A 23,192-nucleotide genomic window follows, 5' to 3' on the forward strand; every position below is an offset into this window, starting at 1 on the left:
AGCCGGGTTTACCTCCGCTCTCCATCCTGACAGATTGAGGGGGGACAGAGGACAGCACGGAACACGGGGGGAAGAGAGGACAGCACTGAACACGGGGGGGAGCACAGCACGAAACACGGGGAAAAAGCACAGCACGGAACACGGGGGAAAAAGCACAGCACGGAACACGGGGGAAAAAGCACAGCACGGAACACGGGGGAAAGAGCACAGTACGAAACACGGGGGAAAGAGCACAGCACGGAACACGGGGGAAAGAGCACAGCACGGAACACGGGGAAAGAGCACAGCACGAAACACGGGGAAAAAGCACAGCACGAAACACGGGGAAAAAGCACAGCACGGAACACGGGGGAAAGAGCACAGCACGAAACACGGGGAAAAAGCACACCACGAAACACGGGGAAAAAGCACAGCACGAAACACGGGGAAAAAGCACAGCACGAAACACGGGGAAAAAGCACAGCACGGAACACGGGGGAAAGAGCACAGCACGGAACACGGGGGAAAGAGCACAGCACGGAACACGGGGGAAAGAGCACAGCACGGAACATGGGGGAAAGAGCACAGCACGGAACATGGGGGAAAGAGCACAGCACGGAACACGGGGGAAAGAGCACAGCACGGAACACGGGGGAAAGAGCACAGCACGGAACACAGGGGAAAGAGCACAGCACGGAACACGGGGGAAAGAGCACAGCACGGAACATGGGGGAAAGAGCACAGCACGGAACATGGGGGAAAGAGCACAGCACGGAACACGGGGGAAAGAGCACAGCACGGAACACGGGGGAAAGAGCACAGCACGGAACACGGGGGAAAGAGCACAGCACGGAACACGGGGGAAAGAGCACAGCACGGAACATGGGGGAAAGAGCATAGCACGGAACACGGGGGAAAGAGCACAGCACGGAACACGGGGGAAAGAGCATAGCACGGAACACGGGGGAAAGAGCATAGCACGGAACACGGGGGAAAGACAACACAGCACGGGGGAAAGATAGCACGGGGGGAGAAGACTTGCAACTCCCCTGACTGCCCAGGTATCGGCTGAGGCATCGGAGCATTTCCCCCGAGTACAAGTACTCGGGGGAAATGCTTGGTATCGGTCCCGATACCGATACTAGTATCAGTACATCCCTAAATGGCACAATGCAATACATTTTTAAAACTTAACCACTTCAGGTCAGCCCCATAGCAGTTTTACTGCTACAGGGCGGTACCTGTGCACCAAATCAAGTATACATACATGATTCGGCTCTTTTGGGTATGGCATGTGCGCCCCCGGCAGCTCGCTGCCTCTGTGATCACACACAGCAGGAGCTCAGCGGCAGGTACTGCAGGCTTGATGTCTGCCAGCACCTGCCGATTGTTCAGTACACAAGCAGAACAGCGGTCTGTCAGTATGGAAGGCATTGATCACCTCTGATGTTAACCCCTTCCCAGCCAGTGTCATTAGTACAGTGACAGTGCATATTTTTAACACAGTTCACTGTATTAGTGTCCCCAAAAAGTGTCACAAGGGAAAAATTTGGCACAATTCTGCAGAGAAACCAACCATCGTCCATGTTTTATTGCCAAAGCTTAATTAAACTGAGGTTAGCTGAGGTTGGAAGCTGGTTGGTTTCTCTGCAGAATTGTGACTTATTTTGCCCTCTCTAGCTTTAGTAAATAAACACCTTAGTGTCCAAATTGTTTATCACAACATCACCTATGGTTTTGTAAGAAGAACCGATCATAACTAGGGGCATAGAATGGCATCTACCACCAAGGAGGACCACTAGGCATATTGCGGAAATGAGACTAGAGGTCGACCGATATGGGTTTTACTCTGGCCGATGGCGATGCCAATATTTAGAAATCGGGGGCGGCCGATGGCCGATATACGATGCCGATTTTTGCAGCCGATATTTTAGGCCGATTTTTTTGATGGCACTGGCTCATGGCACTAATTGGCATTGGAAGATGGCACTAGCAGAAGGCACTGATTGGCAGGTGGCACTTATTGGCACTGGCAGGTTGCACTGGATGGCACTGAAAGATGGTACTAGCAGAAGGCACTGATTGGCAGGTGGCACTTATTGGCACTGGCAGGTTGCACTGGATGGCACTGAAAGATGGTACTAGCAGATGGCACTGATTGGCAGGTGGCACATATTGGCACTGGCAGGTGGCACTAATTGACACTGGAAGGTGGCACTGATTGGCAGATGGCACTGGTTGGCACTGGCAAATGGCACTGATTGGCATGTGGCACTGGCAGGTGGCACTGACTGGCAGGTGGCACTAATTGACACTGGATGGCAATAGTTAGCACTGGCAGATGGCACTGGTTGGCATTGGCAGGTGGCACTGATGGCTTTAGTTGGCACTGGTAGGTGGCACTGGATGGCACTGGCAGGTGGCACTGGATGGAAGGTGGCACTAATTGGCACTGGATGGTGGCACTGTTATTGGCACTGGCAGGTGGCATTGGCAGATGGCACTGGATGGAAGGTGGCACTAATTGGCACTGGATGGTGGCACTGTTATTGGCACTGGCAGGTGGCATTGGCAGATGGCACTGGATGGCAAGTGGCACTAATTGGCACTGGCAGGTGGCACTGGTGCAAAAAAAATAGTGTCACCCCCCTCAGTACAGACCCCCTCTCCCTCCAGTATAGACACCCCCCCTCCTCAGTACAGACCCCCCTGCCCCCCATAGTACAGACACCAGAGAGCGGTGTGTGTCCCACGAGCACGGGCCCCTCCTCCTCTGTAGGTGTAAACAGAGAGGAGGGCCGCCACGCTGGGTGTACCAAGATGGCCGCGGCTCCGGAGCTAGGCCGAAGCTGCGGCCTTTCCTGATGCTGTGACCGCGGCGGCAATCCGCGGATTGCCGCCGCGGTCACAGCATCAGGAAAGGCTGCGGCTTCGGCCTAGCTCCGGATCCGTGGCACCACTAGCGGCCATGTTAAATATCGGCCTAATTTGGATAAAAATCGGCCGATGACGATTTCTCCAAAACGGCCAAATATCGGCCGATATATCGGCCTGCCGATATATCGGTCGACCTCTAAATAGAACCACTTTAAATGTCCTTATTTCTTCTGAGAAATCCTCACTTCCTGTTCTTCTGTCTGTAACTCCACACAGTAATGCAAGGCTTTCTCCCTGGTGCGGAGGGTCATGTTCGCCCCCTTCCTTGCACTACAAGAGAGCCAGGACGCTCTCTACGTTGCAGATAAAGGAGCTGTGTGTTAGTGGGCGTCCTGACTCTCCTGTAGTCCAAGGGAGGGGGCGAGCACGACACTCCACACCAGGGAGAAAGCCTTACATCACTGTGTGGAGTTACAGACAGAAGAACAGGAAGTGAGGATTTCTCAGAAGAAATAAGGACATTTAAAAGCAAAATGGAAGGATGAGGTAAGTGAAGGAGGACTGCACTAAGGTAAAGGAAGCTATTTAGGAAAAAAATGGTACCTTTACAACCCCTTTAAGCTTTAACCCCTTGAACCCTGCATTAGACCGTCACAACCTTACTGACCCTCAGCTGCCAGCGTGAATGGGAGAACACTTTAGATTTCCTCACTGTTGTGTCTACAGGACAGGAGCGGGTGGGAAATCTCTTGAATAGAACACAGATGGTATGAAAACCCAAAATGAATAAAAAAATACTTGGCTTTGGGTATACAGTACATTTATTTTTAGACATAGCAAGAGGAACAACTAACATTTGGGTAAGACAAAAAAAGGCTGCTCCTCCATATAAGGGACAGATGGTGTCCCCAGAGTGTCTGACGTTTTCTTCCCCAGAACTTCTGAGTCATGTGAGCAAAACTAGAATCATAAAGAATCAAAGCAGAAATGAATTTCTCTATCGGAAACTGACAAGTCCTGCCTATGACTGACAGTGGGGGAAGTAGAAATGACGTGGCCAGGAAATGTGGATCCCTGACAGCAGACGTGTACATGGCTTGGTTAGAGAACTCACATAAGATGGTGAAGACACTGGGGTGAAGTGCAGTTCCTCCAGAGCTTAGTAAATGAGGCAAAGCTTCCCTTTGCAAAGAATACCCAATCACGTGCAAGGAAAATAAAATGTCTCCATTTTTGCTTGCACATGATTGGATGATGGATGTCAGCAGAGCTTCTGCTCATTTACTAAGCTCTGGAGCAACTGCACTTGCAGGGTGAAACTACATTTTGTAAAGTGCACAGTCTATTTGCCTTTAGTAACTCAACCCCGTTGGAGTTGATTTACTAAAGGCAAATCCGCAGTGCACTTGGAAGTGCAGTCGCTGTAGGCCTGAGGGGGACATGCAAGGAAAATAAAAAACAGCATTTTTGCTTGCACATGATTGGATGATAGAAATCAGCAGAGCTTCCCCTCATTTCACCTCATTTCAGAGCTTCCCCTCAGATCTAGAGACTGCCCTTCCAAGTGCACTTGTATTGCAGAGTAGATTTGCCTTTAGTAAATCAACCTCATTATCTCAGTCAGTACATAATACACTTGTTGATTGAGTGGCAACTATACGCTCAAAAAAGTGTAACACTTAGGCCCCTTTCACACAAAATGCACCCGATACAAGCTGGCACCTAAGCACCCTCCCTCTTCTGTATGCACCCAATACAAGCTGGCACCTAAGCACCCTCCCTGTTCTGTATGCACCCAATACAAGCTGGCACCTAAGCACCCTCCCTGTTCTGTATGCACCCAATACAAGCTGGCACCTAAGCACCCTCCCTGTTCTGTATGCACCCAATACAAGCTGGCACCTAAGCACCCTCCCTCTTCTGTATGCACCCAATACAAACTGGCACCTAAGCACCCTCCCTGTTCTGTATGCACCCAATACAAGCTGGCACCCAAGCACCCTCCCTTTTCTGTATGTACCCAATACAAACTGGCACCTAAGCACCCTCCCTGTTCTGTATGCACCCAATACAAACTGGCACCTAAGCACCCTCCCTGTTCTGTATGCACCCAATACAAGCTGGCACCTAAGCACCCTCCCTGTTCTGTATGCACCCAATACAAGCTGGCACCCAAGCACCCTCCCTTTTCTGTATGCACCCAGTACAAGCTGGCACCCAAGCACCCTCCCTTTTCTGTATGTACCCAATACAAGCTGGCACCTAAGCACCTTTACTTCTCTGTATGAACCCAATACAAGCTGGCACCTAAACACCCTCCCTGTTCTTTATGTACCCAATACAAGCTGGCACCTAAGCAACCTCCCTGTTCTGCATGTACCCGATACAAGCCAGAACCTAATCACTTTTTCTTGTCTGTATGCACCTGATACAAGCTGGTACCTAAGCACCCTTCCTTCTCTGTATGTACCCAATACAAGCTGGCACCTAAGCACCCTTCTTTCTCTGTATGCACCCGATACAAGCTGGCACCTAAGCACCCTTCTTTCTCTGTATTCACCCGATACAAGCTGGCACCTAAGCACCCTCCCTGTTCTGTATGCACCCAATACAAGCTGTACCTAAGCACCCTTCGTTCTCTGTATGTACCCGATACAAGCTGGTACCTAAGCACTTTTCCTTCTCTGTATGTACCCGATTCAAGCTGGTACCTAAGCACCCTTCCTTCTCTGTATGTACCCAATACAAGCTGGCACCTAAGCACCCTTCTTTCTCTGTATGCACCCGATACAAGCTGGCACCTAAGCACCCTTCTTTCTCTGTATTCACCCGATACAAGCTGGCACCTAAGCACCCTCCCTGTTCTGTATGCACCCAATACAAGCTGTACCTAAGCACCCTTCGTTCTCTGTATGTACCCGATACAAGCTGGTACCTAAGCACCCTTCGTTCTCTGTATGTACCCGATACAAGCTGGTACCTAAGCACCCTTCGTTCTCTGTATGTACCCGATACAAGCTGGCACCTAAGCACCCTCCCTGTTCTGTATGCACCCAATACAAGCTGGCACCTAAGCACCTTTACTTCTCTGTATGAACCCGATACAAACTGGCACCTAAGCACCCTCCCTGTTCTGCATGTACCCGATACAAGCCAGAACCTAATCACTTTTTCTTGTCTGTATGCACCTGATACAAGCTGGCACCTAAGCACCCTCCCTGTTCTGTATGCACCCAATACAAGCTGGTACCTAAGCACCCTTCTTTCTCTGTATGCACCCAATACAAGCTGGTACCTAAGCACCCTTCGTTCTCTGTATGTACCCAATACAAGCTGGTACCTAAGCACCCTCCCTTTTCTGTATGTACCCAATACAAGCTGGTACCTAAGCACCCTTCCTTCTCTGTATGTACCCGATTCAAGCTGGTACCTAAGCACTTTTCCTTCTCTGTATGTACCCGATTCAAGCTGGTACCTAAGCACCCTTCCTTCTCTGTATGTACCGATACAAGCTGGCACCTAAGCACCCTCCCTGTTCTGTATGCACCCAATACAAGCTGGCACCTAAGCACCCTTCCTTCTCTGTATGTACCGATACAAGCTGGTGTCTATAAGCAAATCCAATAGAGGCAAAATGAAATGTTCCTTGTGTATGTATGAATATCAGTGTTATAACATTTTGTTTTGCCTCTTTTGGATTTGCTTATAGACACTTTGCATTTTACAACTTTATACGTTCTCTCTGCAAATGACATGAACACTGACTTCTCTGCTTGTATCTTCCCCCTGCTGATAATAACACTATCTGTATATAGATCACACTGCTCTATCGGGGGGAGGACTTATTGGTCTGATTGCTATTATACTTCACTGCCTAGATGTAGAACTACTTTTCTAGATCATATTATGCTGGAATAATTATGTCTCCTATATTTTGCCCCCCAGCTCCTAGAGGCTCACATGACATGTGTCATTAACCAATAGGACGCTGTGATTGAGCTAGAGGTGACATCACAATACTATCACCCCATCGCTGGAAGGTGCTGACACATGGTATTATTTTAACCCTTTTTTCATTTTTAAGATACATTTTTGGAACTAGTAAAGCTTTATATACTTTTTACAAGCTAAACTGCTAGGCGTGTTTATTACCTACTGCTATTAGTCAATGTTTTTCTATCTTTAGTATATTTAGGTTATAAACCCTCACCATGTTTTTGGTGAGACGGAGCATTGCAAACTCTCAGCCCCCTTTGCCCTTGGGGCTCCACCTGCGCCCTTCCTGCTCTGTACTCATTCTATACAAGCCAGTAACTGAGTACCCTCCTTGTTCTGTAGGCACCCACTATAATCTGCCACCCAATCACTCCTCCTGATCTGTAGGCACCCAATATAGTCTGGCACCTAAACACACTTCTTATGCCCCCGTCACCCTATACAAGCTGGCACCTGAGCACCCTTCTTACTACAGTCACAATATACAAGCTGGCACCTAACTACCCTTCTTACTACAGTCACCCTATACAATCTGGCACCTGAGCACCCTTCTTACTAGTCACCCTATACAAGCTGGTACCTAAGCACCCTTCTTACTACAGTCACCCTATACAAGCTGGTACCTAAGCACCCTTCTTACTACAGTCACCCTATACAAGCTGGCACCTGAGCACCCTTCTTACTACAGTCACCCTATACAAGCTGGCACCTGAGCACCCTTCTTACTACAGTCACCCTATACAATCTGGCACCTGAGCACCCTTCTTACTAGTCACCCTATACAAGCTGGTACCTAAGCACCCTTCTTACTACAGTCACCCTATACAAGCTGGTACCTAAGCACCCTTCTTACTACAGTCACCCTATACAAGCTGGCACCTGAGCACCCTTCTTACTACAGTCACCCTATACAAGCTGGCACCTGAGCACCCTTCTTACTACAGGCACCCTATACAAGCTGGCACCTGAGCACCCTTCTTACTACAGTCACCCTATACAAGCTGGCACCTGAGCACCCTTCTTACTACAGTCACCCTATACAAGCTGGCACCTGAGCACCCTTTTTACTACAGTCGCCCTACACAAGATGGCACCTGAGCACCCTTCTTACTACGGTCACCCTATACAAGCTGGCACCTAAGCACCCTTCTTACTACAGTCACCCTATACAAGCTGGTACCTAAGCACCCTTCTTACTACAGTCACCATATAGAAGCTGGCACCTGAGCACCCTTCTTACTACAGTCGCCCTATACAAGCTGGCACCTGAGCACCCTTCTTACTACAGTCACCCTATTCAAGCTGGCACCTAAGCACCCTTCTTACTACAGTCACCCTATACAAGCTGGCACCTGAGCACCCTTCTTACTACAGTCACCCTATACAAGCTGGTACCTAAGCACCCTTCTTAATACAGTCACCCTATACAAGCTGGCACCTTGAGCACCCTTCTTACTACAGTCACCCTATACAAGCTGGCACCTAACTACCCTTCCTACTACAGTCACCCTATTCAATCTGGCACCTGAGCACCCTTCTTACTACAGTCACCCTATACAAGCTGGCACCTGAACACCCTTCTTACTACAGTCACCCTATACAAGCTGGCACCCAACTTCCCTTCTTACTACAGTCACCCTATACAAGCTGGCACCTGAGCACCCTTCTTACTACAGTCACCCTATACAAGGTGGCACCTGAGCACCCTTCTTACTACAGTCACCCTATACAAGCTGACACCTAAGCCCCTTTCTGCTCCATAGTCACCCTTCCTGCTCTGTGGACACCCAATACAAGCTGGCATCTAAGCACCTTTCCTGCTCTGTAGTTACCCAATACAAGCTGGCTCCTTGTGGACACCCAATGCAATCTGGCACCCATGTGCCCCCTTACACTGTAGTCATCCTACAAAAGCTGCCACCTAAGCCCACTTCCTGCTCTGTAGTTGCTGTATACAGTCTAGCACCAAAGCGCCCTTACGCCGTAGTCAACCTATGCAATCCAGCAAATAAGCACCCTCCCTGTTCAGTATTCACCCCACACAAGCTGGCACCTAAACACCTCTCCTGCTTTGTAGTCACCCTATACAAAACAAGTAACTAAACACCCTCCCTGCTCTGTAGGCACCCAATACAATCTGGCACCTATTCACCCCCTCTTACTCCGTAGTCACCTTATACAAGCTGGTACCTAATTCTCCTCCTTGTTCTGTAGGCACTCAATACAATCTGGCACCTAAGTACCTACCATACTCAGTAGGGCAGGCGCCCAATAGAAGCATGCACCCCTCCTGCTCCATAGTCCCCCTATAGAAGCCTGCACCCCTCTTGCTCCACAGTCCCCCTATAGAAGCCTGCACCCCTCCTGCTCCATAGTCCCCCTATAGAAGGCTGCACCCCTCCTGCTCCATAGTCCCCCTATAGAAGCCTGCACCCCTCCTGCTCCATAGTCCCTTATAGAAGCCTGCACCCTCCTGCTCCATAGTCTCCTATGGAAGCCTTTACCCCTCCTTCTCCATAGTCCCCTATAGAAGCCTGCACCCCTCCTTCTCCATAGTCCCCTATAGAAGACTGCACCCCTCCTTCTCCATAGTCCCCTATGAAAGCCTGTACCCCTCCTGCTCCATAGTCCCCCTATAGAAGCATGCACCCCTCCTGCTCCATAGTCCCCCTATAGAAGACTGCACCCCTCCTTCTCCATAGTTCCCTTTAGAAGCCTGCACCCCTCCTGCTCCATAGTCCCTTATAGAAGCCTGCTCCCCTCCTGCTCCATAGTCAATTATAGAAGCCTGCACCCTCCTTCTCCATAGTCCCCTATAGAAGCCTGCACCCCTCCTTCTCCATAGTCCCCTATAGAAGACTGCACCCCTCCTTCTCCATAGTCCCCTATGAAAGCCTGTACCCCTCCTGCTCCATAGTCCCCCTATAGAAGCATGCACCCCTCCTGCTCCATAGTCCCCCTATAGAAGACTGCACCCCTCCTTCTCCATAGTTCCCTTTAGAAGCCTGCACCCCTCCTGCTCCATAGTCCCTTATAGAAGCCTGCTCCCCTCCTGCTCCATAGTCAATTATAGAAGCCTGCACCCTCCTTCTCCATAGTCCCCTATAGAAGCCTGCACCCCTCCTTCTCCATAGTCCCCTATAGAAGGAAGCCTGCACCCCTCCTTCTCCATGGTCCCCCCATAGAAGCCTGCACCCTTCCTGCTCCATAGTCCCTTATAGAAGCCTGCACCCTCCTGCTCCATAGTCCCCCATGGAAGCCTTTACCCCTCCTTCTCCATAGTCCCCTATAAAAGCCTACACCCCTCCTTCTCCATAGTCCCCTATAGAAGCCTGCACCCCTCCTGCTCCATAGTCCCCCTATAGAAGCCTGCACCGTTCCTTCTCCATAGTCCCCCTATAGAAGCCTGCCACCCCCCATAGTCCCCCTATAGAAGCCTGCACCCCCCATTCTCCATAGTCACCTATAGAAGCCTGCACCGTTCCTTCTCCATAGTCCCCCTATAGAAGCCTGCCACCCCCCCATAGTCCCCCTATAGAAGCCTGCCACCCCCCATAGAAGCCTGCACCCCCCATTCTCCATAGTCACCTATAGAAGCCTGCACCGTTCCTTCTCCATAGTCCCCCTATAGAAGCCTGCCACCCCCCCCATAGTCCCCCTATAGAAGCCTGCCACCCCCCATAGTCCCCCTATAGAAGCCTGCACCCCCCATTCTCCATAGTCACCTATAGAAGCCTGCACCGTTCCTTCTCCATAGTCCCCCTATAGAAGCCTGCCACCCCCCCCCCCATAGTCCCCCTATAGAAGCCTGCACCCCCCATTCTCCATAGTCACCTATAGAAGCCTACACCCCTCCTGCTCCATAGTCCCCTTATAGAAGCCTACACCCCTCCTGCTCCATAGTCCCCCTATAGAAGCCTGCACCCCTCCTGCTCCATAGTCCCCCTATAGAAGGCTGCACCCCTCCTGCTCCATAGTCCCCCTATAGAAGCCTGCACCCCTCCTTCTCCATAGTCCCCTATAGAAGCCTGCACCCCTCCTTCTCCATAGTCCCCTATAGAAGCCTGCACCCCTCCTGCTCCATAGTCCCCCTATAGAAGCCTGCACCCCTCCTGCTCCATAGTCCCCCTATAGAAGCCTGCACCGTTCCTTCTCCATAGTCCCCCTATAGAAGCCTGCCACCCCCCCATTCTCCATAGTCCCCCTATAGAAGCCTGCACCCCTCCTGCTCCATAGTCCCCCTATAGAAGCTTGCACCCCTCCTGCTCCATAGTCCCCCTATAGAAGCCTGCACCCCTCCTGCTCCATAGTCCCCCTATAGAAGCCTGCACCCCTCCTGCTCCATAGTCCCCCTATGGAAGCCTGCACCCCCCATTCTCCATAGTCACCTATAGAAGCCTGCACCCCACCTGCTCCATAGTCCCCCTATAGAAGCCTGCACTCCTCCTGCTCCATAGTCCCCCTATAGAAGCCTGCACCCCCCATTCTCCATAGTCACCTATAGAAGCCTGCACCCCTCCTGCTCCATAGTCCCCCTATAGAAGCCTGCACCCCTCCTGCTCCATAGTCCCCCTATGGAAGCCTGCACCCCCCATTCTCCATAGTCACCTATAGAAGCCTGCACCCCACCTGCTCCATAGTCCCCCTATAGAAGCCTGCACCCCTCCTGCTCCATAGTCCCCCTATAGAAGCCTGCACCCCTCCTGCTCCATAGTCCCCCTAAAGAAGCCGGCACCGTTCCATCTCCATAGTCCCCCTATAGAAGCCTGCACCCCCCATTCTCCATAGTCCCCTATAGAAGCCTGCACCGTTCCATCTCCATAGTCCCCCTATAGAAGCCTGCACCCCCCCATTCTCCATAGTCCCCCTATAGAAGCCTGCACCCCTCCTGCTCCATAGTCCCCCTATAGAAGCTTGCACCGCACCTTCTCCATAGTCCCCTATAGAAATCTGAATCTCCACACCCCCTATTCCTCGGTAGTCAGTAATTGCGCAATAACTACAATAACGGTCAGATGGTGACGTCTGGCTGACATCTGCTGTAGGTGCCCCCCGGGGTGCCATGTGTTACCCTCCATTCTGATTGACGCCCCATCACATGCTGCCAGAGACATTGCGCTGCATTACAAAGATGCCCCCATGCCCTGTATGGGAGTGCCAGGGTCCTATACAAACACATGACCGGTCCTCACTCCACACTCATGGACAGCGTGCGCTGGCGCAGTCCTCAGAACGCAACTAAAACGCAGAATGCCGCAACATTAGGCGCAAACTCTGAATATGCTGCAGAACCACAACTCCCAGCATGTTCTGATCACCCTGAGCTGCAAGGGCTGGCTTGGCTTTGTAGTTCACCAACAGCCGATGGGCTCCAGCCCCTCCCCCATCCCGGGCACACACCCACCTCCAGCTCCTCTGTCAGGTTCCCCTGCATGATAGCGGCGTGTACCGGGACCGTTCCTGGCCGCTGATCACCGTCCGCCTGACTGTTCCGGGTCCGCCCGCCAGAGGAGGGAGGGGGGGGGGGGAGGAGGCGGTGTGTGTCCGGGGCTGCCTGCAATCCTCCCCATCACCTCCTCCGGGGCTGTCATCATCATCATCTTCTCCGGCTTCACTTCACATCACTAATCACACCTTAGAGAACTATTCTGCCATGGCAGCCCCATCTCTCTGCCTTTCCTAGAAACTGGCGCTGCACCAACGCATCGCACACGCCGATTGATTGCGCTTTTCCATGCATCGTTATAATGCATCGCACACGCTGCTTGATCGCGCCCTCCCATGCATCGCACACGCCGCTTGATCGCGCCCTCCCATGCATCGTTCTAACGCATCGCACACGCCGATTGATTGCGCCTTTCCATGCATCGTTATAATGCATCGCACACGCCGCTTGATCGCGCCCTCCCATGCATCTTTATAATGCATCGCACACACCGCTTGATCGCGCCCTCCCATGCATCTTTATAATGCATCGCACACGCCGCTTGATTGCGCTTTTCCATGGATCGTTATAATGCATCGCACACGCCGCTTTTCCATGCATCGTTATAATGCATCGCACACGCTGCTTTATCGCGCCCTCCCATGCATCGCACGCGCCGCTTGATTGCGCTTTTCCATGGATCGTTATAATGCATCGCACACGCCGCTTCATCGCGCCCTCCCATGCATCGTTATAATGCATCGCACACGCCGCTTGATTGCGCCTTCCCATGCATCGTTATAATGCATCGCACACGCCGCTTGATTGCGCCTTCCCATGCATCGTTATAATGCATCGCACACGCCGCTTGATCGCGCCCTCCCATGCATCGTTCTAATGCATCGCACACGCCGCTTGATTGCTCCTTCCCATGCATCGTTATAGTGCATCGCACACGCCGCTTGATTGCGCCCTCCCATGCATCATTATAATGCATCACACACGCCGCTTGATCGCGGCCTCCCATGCATCGATCTAATGCATCGCACACGCCGCTTGATTGCGCCTTCCCATGCATCGTTATAATGCATCGCACACGCCGCTTGATCGTGCCCTCCCATGCATCGTTATAATGCATCGCACACGCCGTGTGATCGCGCCTGCCGTTTATTATAACGCATTGCACATGCTGCGTGATTGCTCCCTCCCATGCATCCTTATAACGCGATCGCGCCTTCTGTTCATTATAATGCATTGCAAGCGCTGTGTAATCGCGCCCTCCCCTGCATCGTTATAATGCGTCGCACACGCCCCTTGATTGCACCTTCCCATGCATTGTTATGATGGATCGCACACGCCGCTTGATTGCGCCCTCCCCTGCATCGTTATAATGCGTCGCACACGCCCCTTGATTGCACCCTCCCATGCATCGTTATAAGGCATCGCACACGCCGCGTGATCGCGCCTGCCGTTTATTATAACGCATTGCACATGCGTGATTGCTCCCTCCCATGCATCCTTATAACGCGATTGCGCCTTCAGTTCGTTATAATGCATTGCAAGCGATGTGTGATCATGCCCTCCCATGTATCGTTATAACGCATTGCACATGCTGCGTGATCGCTCCCTCCCATGCACCTTTATAGCAGATCGCGCCCTCCGTTCGTTATAATGCATTGCACTCGCTGCGTGATCGCACCCTCCGATGCATCGTTATAACGCATCGCACACGCCACGTGACCTCTGATGCATCGTTATAACGCATCACACGCGCCACGTGACCATGCCCTCCGATGCATCGTTATAACGCATCGCACACTTCGTGTGATCAAGCCCACCATTCGTTATAACACATTGCACATGCCGCGCGATTGCGCCCTCCCTTCATTATAACGCATTGCACACGCTGTGTGATCGCGCCCTCCGATGCATCGTTATATCGCATCGCACACGCCGTGTGATCAAGCCCATAGTTCGTTATAACACATTGCACATGTTGCGCCCTCCGTTCGTTCTAGCGCATTGCACACGCCGTGTGATCGCGCCCTCCCATGTATCGCTATAAGGCATCACACACGCCACGTGATCGCGCCCCCCGTTCGCTATAACGCATTGCACATGCTGTGTGATCACGGCCTCCCATGCATCCTTATAACGTATCGCACATGCTGCGCGAGCGCGCCCTCCGCTCCTTATAACGCATGCGCTGCGTGATTGCGCCCTCTGATGCATCGTTATAACGCATCGCACACACCACATGATCGTGTCCTCCAATGCATCATTATAACGCATCGCACATGCCGCGTGATCACTGCTTACCTTTCTTTAACGTCAATTTCCTGCGCTGTGCAGTGCTGCAACGCAGTAAAGCAATGCCTGTGCCAGTTTATCGCATTGCGCAGCAACGAAACCCATTGGTGTGAAATGGCCCTGTGCAAGGCAACAGCGACCACCCTGGCTGGTGTGACCCGTTCCTTACAGCCCAACTCCAGGATCCGGCCCTGTTGGGGCTCATTTACACCTGAGGGTGGGAGAGCAGTATACAAATAAATAGGTAGTTGAATGGCATTTTTATGACCCCCCCTTCACTACTTTATGGTCCATTCGCAGCAGCAGCTTGTGTGCGGTCAGGTGACGGCAGTGCCATTGCACGGCATATCGCACTGCTTACCTTTTTATTTTTTTAAACAAAGTTTATTGAAAGGTCACAAAGCAAAATTTCAATAAAGCAGCGTTTAGAGGCAGTTAAATAGTTTTTTTTTAAAACGGCAGACACTCCTAACAGCAGCTGTAAAAATGCCCTGTGAGCCTTTAAAGTCAGCCGCTACAGTATGTGTAGCGACTGACTTTAATTTTTTTGCTGGGGGGGGCGGAACTCCTCTTTAACAATGCTCCCCCTCACCTCCTTACACCTATGCTGACTAACCTGTCTACGTTAGGCTGCTTTCACGCTGCTCCATATGTGCGTTTTTGAAATGTGTTTATTAGGTTTTCAAGATATAATTTTACAAACATTCTCATTAAGTTAACATATACAATTTATGCGCTCAAGAAACGTTAACAAATATGTGCGTTTTTGATGCGTTTCTTATGTGTTTTCTGGTGTCCTGGCTCCCAGCATGCACCTGTGAAACATGGGCACGTGAAAAAAAAAAATGTGCCAAGAATGCAACTGTGATGTGTTTTTGATGCATTTTCTATTCATTTCAATGGAGAGCTGTGTTTTTGTATATTGATTGCTTTGCATGAAAGTTATAGCGTACACAAACTATGGTATAGACACTGGAATATTTTTTTTTTTTTATACTAGTAATGGTGGCGATCAGCAACTTATAGCAGGACTGTGATAGTGCGGCGGACAATCTGACACTTAGGTGGGAACTGACTAACTACCACGGACATCACCAGTGACACTAATACAGTGATTAGTGCTAATAAAATACACTGGGGTAGATTCAAAGAGCAATTGCGCCTGCGTAACCATAGTTACGCAGCGCAATTGCTTACTTGCGCCGGCGTTACGAATGCTCCTGATTCAGGAACCCCGTTACGCCAGCGGCAGCCTAAGATATGACTAGCATAAGGCTCTTATGCCAGTCATATCGTAGGCTGCATTCTTACGTTGGCCGCTAGGGGGCGTTCCCGTTGTGGTCAGCGTATAGTATGCAAATTGCATACTAACGCCGATTCACAACCCTACGCGAGCCCTGCGTACGCAGTTTACGTCGTTTGCGTACGTCGGGTTTCGCGTAAGGCTGCTCCTGCTAATAGCAGGGGAAGCCAATGTTACGTATACCCGTCGTTCCGGTGTTGCGAAGTTTAAATTTTACTTAGTTTGCGTAAGTGAATGGCGCTGGACGCCATTCACGTTCACTTTGAAGCAAATGACGTCCTTGCGACGTCATTTGCCGCAATGCACGTCGGGAAAGTTTCCCGACGGAGCATGCGCACTACGTTCGGCACGGGAACGCGCCTAATTTAAATGATCCACGCCCCCTACGGGATCATTTAAATTACGCACCCTTACGCCGGGCAGTTTTCCGGAGCGCACACGCAATTTACGGAGCTACTGCTCCGTGAATCGCGCGTAGCGCAGGAAATTTACGGAGGTGCAGCGGCAAAACGGTGCGCTGCGCCTCCGTAAAAAAAGGGGCAAAGCTACCTGAATCTACCCCACTGTCACTGTACTAATGACACTGGCTGGGAAGGGGTTAACAGGGGCATTCAAGGGGTTGAATGTGTCTACAATATGTGCTGATTTTACTAATGAATGGAGCTGATTTTTCTCTGTGCTTTGCTGGGAGGAAATTTTTTTTGGCACACCCGCTGCTCTGTGTACAGAGCCCTGTGTTGTTAGTAAACACAGAGTTCTGTACTGTCATTTGCTGAGCTGATCAGCAAGGAAAGATTAAGGGCCGGTTCACACTAGCGTGATGCGAATTTGGCCATACAAACTGTATGGCTGAATTTGCTTCGCATTCGGACCAAACTCGTGCAGGAGCCTTTTTTATGTCCGCATCGGAATCAGATCACATGGGTGTTGTTCACACCCATGCAATCCGATTCTGCAAATCGCGTTTTGCAAACTGATTGCGGGGTGTCGTTAACTTAATATACACCCTGCAATAATTTCGCATAAACAGGTTGTGATTTTGATGCGGTGAGGATTTTCAGCGCATCTAGTGTGAACCAGTGTCCTGTTGAGAAGTGCCCCCCATCGAACAGTGTCCGTGCATGCGCGGGACGGACCCGCTTTACAGCTGAGTTGCCGAAATACCATTTCACAAGCACAATTGAAACCTATACAAACACTGGGGGGAGATCATAGTTCTCACATTGTGGCTCGCTACTAGACGCCCTCCACCATCTGAGAACTACGGAACTACGCAACCCCCCCCCCCCCCCCGGTTTTTATATAGGTTTAAATTGTGCCTTTGAAATGGTATCTCCCATTGAGAGATACCTTCTACGTAGGGTTGCCAACTCATCCCTTTAAAACAGAACACATATTAATTACACAGGTTCTGAGGCTAATTTAATGCAAATAAGGCACCAAGTGAGTTTAATTACCTCCTTAATCAGCCACAGAACCTGTGTAATTAATATGTGTTCTGTTTTAAAGGGATGAGTTGGCAACCCTACTTCTACGATGTGCGCATGCGCCATGGTTACGTCAGCCCAGCATTATTCGATGGGGGGGTACCGGGCATTATTCGATGGGGGGGGTACTTCTCGACAGAACCCCCGCCCTTAAAGCAAGCCGGTCATGAGAGAAATCTAGGAAGCTGCCGGTGGCTACAGACTTTCCGGCCTGCTTTAGCATATCTTCCAACCCTGTTTAACCACTTCACGCAAATCACCGTACCTGTATGTCGGTATTTTAATGGTAAATACCGTTGTTATGGCAGCAGCTAGCTTTTTGGGAACGGTTTGCGGTTCTCTTTAAGATAGAAGTGGTCTCTGCGGCGGATTCGCTGCATGATGACTTTTATCTGTGGTCTCTCCAGTCGTCTCCACCACTTACAGGAGATGATCGTGTCCACTCCCATCACTGCCTAGATGCCGAGTGAGGGGAAGATGGCCCCCGTTTGGCTCCATAGCATTGGAGGGTGAAAGTGACGTCAAACGTCACTTCTGCCCAATGCTCTTAAAGGAGAATTTTTTTATACATTTTTTTCCAATTACTTTTTTTTTGCTGCATTTTAGTGTAAATATGAGATGTGAGGTCTTTTTGACCCCAGATCTCATATTTAAGAGGTCCTGTCATGCTTTTTTTCTATTACAAGGGATGTTTACATTTTTTTGTAATAGACATAGGAAAAAGACATAATAAAAAGTAAAATAACAAATTTTAAGCGCCCGTCCCGACAAGCTTGCGTGCAGAAGGGAACGCATACCTGAGTAGCACCTGCATATGAAAACTGTGTTTAAATCACACATGTGAGGTATCACCACGATTGTTCGAGCTTGAGTTATAATTCTAGCCCTAGATCTCCCCTGTAACTCAAAACTGGCAACCTGTAAACATTTTTAAACGTCGCCTATGGAGATTTTTAAGGGTAAAAGCTTATCGCCATTCCACGAGCGGGCGCAATTTTAAAGCGTGACATGTTATGTATCTATTTACTTGGCGTAACATTATCTTTCATAATATAGAAAGAAATTGGGCTGACTTTACTGTTTTTTTAATTAATGAAAGTGTATTTATTAAAAAAAAATTGCCTTTGAAACACTGCTGATAAGGAGGTCTCTGTGATTGGCTACAATACAGCCTGGGGAGAAATGGCCACATCACCCTTGCTAGAGGACTGCCGGGAGAAACAAAGACTTGTGGGGGATATAGTACCCAGAGAGACTGGACTCAGTGTGATATAAAATATTGCAGTGATCGCCATTTTATTCTCTAGGGTCTCTGCTAAAAATAAATATAAATATATATATATATATATATATATATATATATATATATATATATATAATGTTTGGGTGTTCTAAGTAATTTTCTAGCAAAAAATACCCATTTTTAACTTGTAAGCAACAAGTGTCAGAAAAAGACTCAGGCATGAAGGAGTCAATATGCTGCAGTAAAAGTGCACTAACGCACTTCAATATATTGCCGTAAAACTGCACGTAAACACTAAACTGACACTACAGTAAAAATGAATAGTCGCACTACACTCACACTGCACTATCACTATATTCACACTACCCTGATACTTTACACTCACAATTAAATCACAATAGCACACTAATGGGGTAGATTTACTAAAACTGGAAGCAGATGCAGAATTGCCGGTTTCCTACACACTGTCGGGGCCATTGATTGCACACATGTGGCACTACGGCCCCCCGTGCCACACAGCACATTTACCGCAAGTGTAAGCAGTGGCATTCCATCAACGTACAGGTGATAGCCGATGCCCAATGCCTCATATGGCACGTCCGTGCCAAACACCCCGGGGCCAGCCACAACAGCTACATATACCGTCAAAGCAACATCCCAACGGAATTCGAACAGAACATGTATGGGGACAGCTGGCTGGTTGGTGAGTGACATGGGAGTCAGGCATGACTGTCCGCCCCCATGATGCACACATCACGAGGGGCACATGCACGGCTAACATCCACCTGTCTTTTCCCTTCCAGGTGACTCTGCCTATGCACTTGGGCCCCATCTCTTGACTCCATACCGGAATCCCCAAACCAGAGGAGAGAGAAGATACAATGCTGCACATATACGCACCCGTGCAGTGGCGGAGCATCCTGAAGTCCCGTTTCCGATGTCTGGATATGTCCGAGGGGACCCTGTTGTATTCCCCAAACTTCGTGTGCCAGATCATCGGTGCATGTTGCGTGCTGCGCGACTACGCCATGAGAAAGGGCCTGGAGATTGACATATGTGATGTGATGACATGTGTGACATATGTGATGACCTGACCCCCGAACCAGACAGTCCCCCCCTGCCCGAGGCTACCCCGTCTGCTGAGGGAACAGCAGTCAGGAGTTGCCTCGTGGAACGCACCTTTGCACGTTAAACACACACATTCATCATGGCACACGGACAATGCACGCATGCACACCACTGTGGTCCCTAGCTCACACACACCACATCCACCTCACATTGGTTTAGCCCAAGTCCACTGCGCGTGACTTGGGAGCAGCAACGCCACGCCAAGGCCCCAATGATGTTGCTGTCCATTCATACCACATTCACACGGTCCTGGGGGTAACCTCTCCCCGACGACCCAAGGTGACACGCCTTGCTGGCAGGAATGTCACCCACACATTCACACACCAGTCACACCGTAGCCTGCACTACTGACCGTGTGCAGTGACTACAACAAAAATAAAGGGGATCATGCCATTGGCCGACATGGCATGCCCTTATAGGAGGACGGCACATCCATCTGTGCACGTCTCTCAAAAAAATAAATAAAGCTCATAGTCTGAGCGGCATAAATCCTGAAGAGAGTCATTTGCCCTCTCGTGGGCCAAGCCTCGTGCCCAGGGTTCGGCTCCTCAAGAGTCGTGGCGACGACTGGGGTGGGGCATCAGGAGGAGGTGCATCCCCTGGGCTGTCGCTCCTGGCAGATGTTGCCTGCATGCCCTTTAACGCTACGGCAATGTGGGTTAGCACACTGTTGGTCTCAGTCTGCATCCGCTTGCTGTTCCTGGCACTCTGTGCGCCATGGAGGTACACATCACACTGCGCTATTGCAGAGGTGAGGATAGCCCTCTCTTCAGATGAATTTTTTTTTTTCCTCCTCTCTCTGTCAGTCTCAGTATCAGACATGGCTCCGCAAAAGTACCCTGCTCCAGGGGGAAGACAAGAAAGCTGATGTACTTTTGCGACGGGCGTATGGCTGGGCATATTTATGCGCTCGGTGTAAGCCGGTGGGCCGGCGTATCTAAGGAAATTGCGCTGGCGTAGTTGTAAGCATGCGCAAAGGGGTGCTGACCATACGTCCGCGTCACAGCGCATGCGCCGTTCATGATACGCCGGGCGTAAAACACTGCACCACGCTCGGACCATCATTTGCAAGGGGTCACACCCACTTCCACCTACGCTGGCTTACGCCTACAAAATATATGCCACGCTGGTGCAACGTTGGGAGAATTGGCTTGCTGAATTCCATGCTTGCCTCTCTGCTCTGCGTCGGCGTAGCGTAAAGAAGATAAATATGCGCCGATGTCTGTGAATCCGGGCCACAGTGTGTAGAGGATATTTATGCATCCCAGGTGTTGTATATATATTTATACACTGTATAGTTTAGCTAGATCCACTCTTCCTAATTTACTGACAGGCAGGCAGGTGATTGTGCTAGCTGCAGTATTCTCACGTGGTGTACTGTCTGTGTCCTCTGCAGTGTGCACCTAAAGCTACAGGGTGTGTGTACTGTCCGTGTCCTCTGCACATTGTGCACATAACGTAAAGCTGGTGTTTCTTATATTTACTCCTAGAAGCAAAGATCTTCTGATATTAATACTACAGGCAGGGTATATTGCTGCAAGTACTTTCACGTGGTGTACTGTCTGTGTCCTCTGCAGTGTGCACCTAAAGCTACGTGGTGTGTGTACTGTCTGTGTCCTCTGCAGTGTGCACCTAAAGCTACGTGGTGTGTGTACTGTCTGTGTCCTCTGCAGTGTGCACCTAAAGCTACGTGGTGTGTGTACTGTCCGTGTCATCTGCACATTGTGCACCTAACGTAAAGCCGGTGTTTCTCATATTTACTCCTAGAAGCAGGGAAATCTACCCCTAGGAAGGGAAATTTTCTTCTATAAGAGGTGTCTCCTGTCCACTGATGCTTTATTACTAATCCTTGTTTCACTAAAAAACCCAAATTTTCAAAAAATCATTTGTCATTGGGACAGAAAGTGAATTGCAATCTTCTGAACAGGTGCACACAGACAGCAAAACAAATGTTACAGGGGTGATAACCCTTCTCTATGTTTTCAGAAAAGCTTAGAAATAGATTTTATGGCTGGAGCTAGACTTTAAAAAAGTACCAGTTCAAAATTACAAACAGATTCTACTTAAAGCGGTTGTATACCCGCAGCAAGTTTTTTTTTTTACACCTGAAAGGCAAAAGGCATAATGAGCTAGTATGCACCGCATATACTTACCTTGGAACAAGGTGTGGAGAACTTACCTGGTCCACGCCGAGCGAGATGTCATCTTGCCTCGGCGTGTCTTCCGGGTATCGCCGCTCCAGCACTGTCATTGGCTGGAGCGGCGATGTCGTCACTCCCGCGCATGCGCGCGGGAGACTTCATTCCGGCAATGTCCAGGGGCTGCCGGGCCTTTAGCCGAAGATCCCGGCTGCGCATGCGCCACTGCAATCAGCGGCACATTGCGAGGGGAATATCTCCTAAACCGTACAGGTTTAGCAGATATTCTTTATACCTACAGGTAAGCCTTATTATAGGCTTACCTGTAGGTAAATATGGTAGTAAAAAGTTTACTACTACTTTAACAACAAACCTACAGTCCCTGTCTTGTTTGCAGCGCCTGTATACTGCTATTCAAAGTACAGTACAGACCAAAAGTTTGGACACACCTTCTCATTCAAAGAGTTTTCTTTATTTTCATGACCATGAAAATTGTAGATTCACACTGAAGGCATCAAAACTATGAATTAACACATGTGGAATTATACAGAACAAAAAAGTGTGAAAGAACTGAAAATATATTTCATATTCTAGGTTCTTCAAAGTAGCCACCTTTTGCAGCAGACACATCTCTAGAACTGGTAAGAGGAGACTGTGTGAATCAGGCCTTCATGGTACAATATCTGCTAGGAAACCACTGCTAAAGAAAGGCAACAAGCAGAAGAGACTTGTTTGGGCTAAAGAACACAAGGAATGGACATTAGACCAGTGGAAATCTGTGCTTTGGTCTGATGAGTCCAAACTTGAGATCTTTGGTTCCAACCCCCGTGTCTTTGTGCGACGCAGAAAAGGTGAACGGATGGACTCTACATGCCTGGTTCCCACCGTGAAGCATGGAGGAGGAGGTGTGATGGTGTGGGGGTGCTTTTCTGGTGACACTGTTGGGGATTTATTCAAAATTGAAGGCATTCTGAACCAGCATGGCTACCACAGCATCTTGCAGCGGCATGCTATTCCATCCAGTTTGCGTTCAGTTGGACCATCATTTATTTTTCAACAGGACAATGACCCCAAACACACCTCCAGGTGGGGGAAGGGCTATTTGACCAAGAAGGAGAGTGATGGGGTGCTGCGCCAGGTGACTACCTCTTGAAGCTCATCAAGAGAATGCCAAGAGTGTGCCAGGATTTATTATCAAAGCTGAATTGAACAAGCTGAAGTTAGAAGCTGATTGGCTACAATGCACAGCTGTACCAGATGCTGAGGTCTCCAGTTTTAGTAAATCTCTTCCAATGTCACCTTACCT

General features: G+C 49.8%; 1 protein-coding gene across 1 annotated transcript in view; it reads right to left on the minus strand.

Moving 5' to 3' along the window:
• Positions 1-12,372, minus strand: part of SHFL (shiftless antiviral inhibitor of ribosomal frameshifting) — a 65,172-nt gene extending 52,800 nt beyond the window's left edge. The window contains exon 1 of the mRNA XM_040346390.1: positions 12,257-12,372. Coding sequence (XP_040202324.1) covers positions 12,257-12,286 — 30 coding nt within the window. The 5' untranslated portion in view covers positions 12,287-12,372. The remainder of the gene's footprint in view (positions 1-12,256) is intronic.
• Positions 12,373-23,192: the final 10,820 nt, after the last annotated feature.

Source organism: Rana temporaria, chromosome 3, assembly GCF_905171775.1.
Source record: "Rana temporaria chromosome 3, aRanTem1.1, whole genome shotgun sequence".
Taxonomy (NCBI): Eukaryota; Metazoa; Chordata; class Amphibia; order Anura; family Ranidae; genus Rana; species Rana temporaria.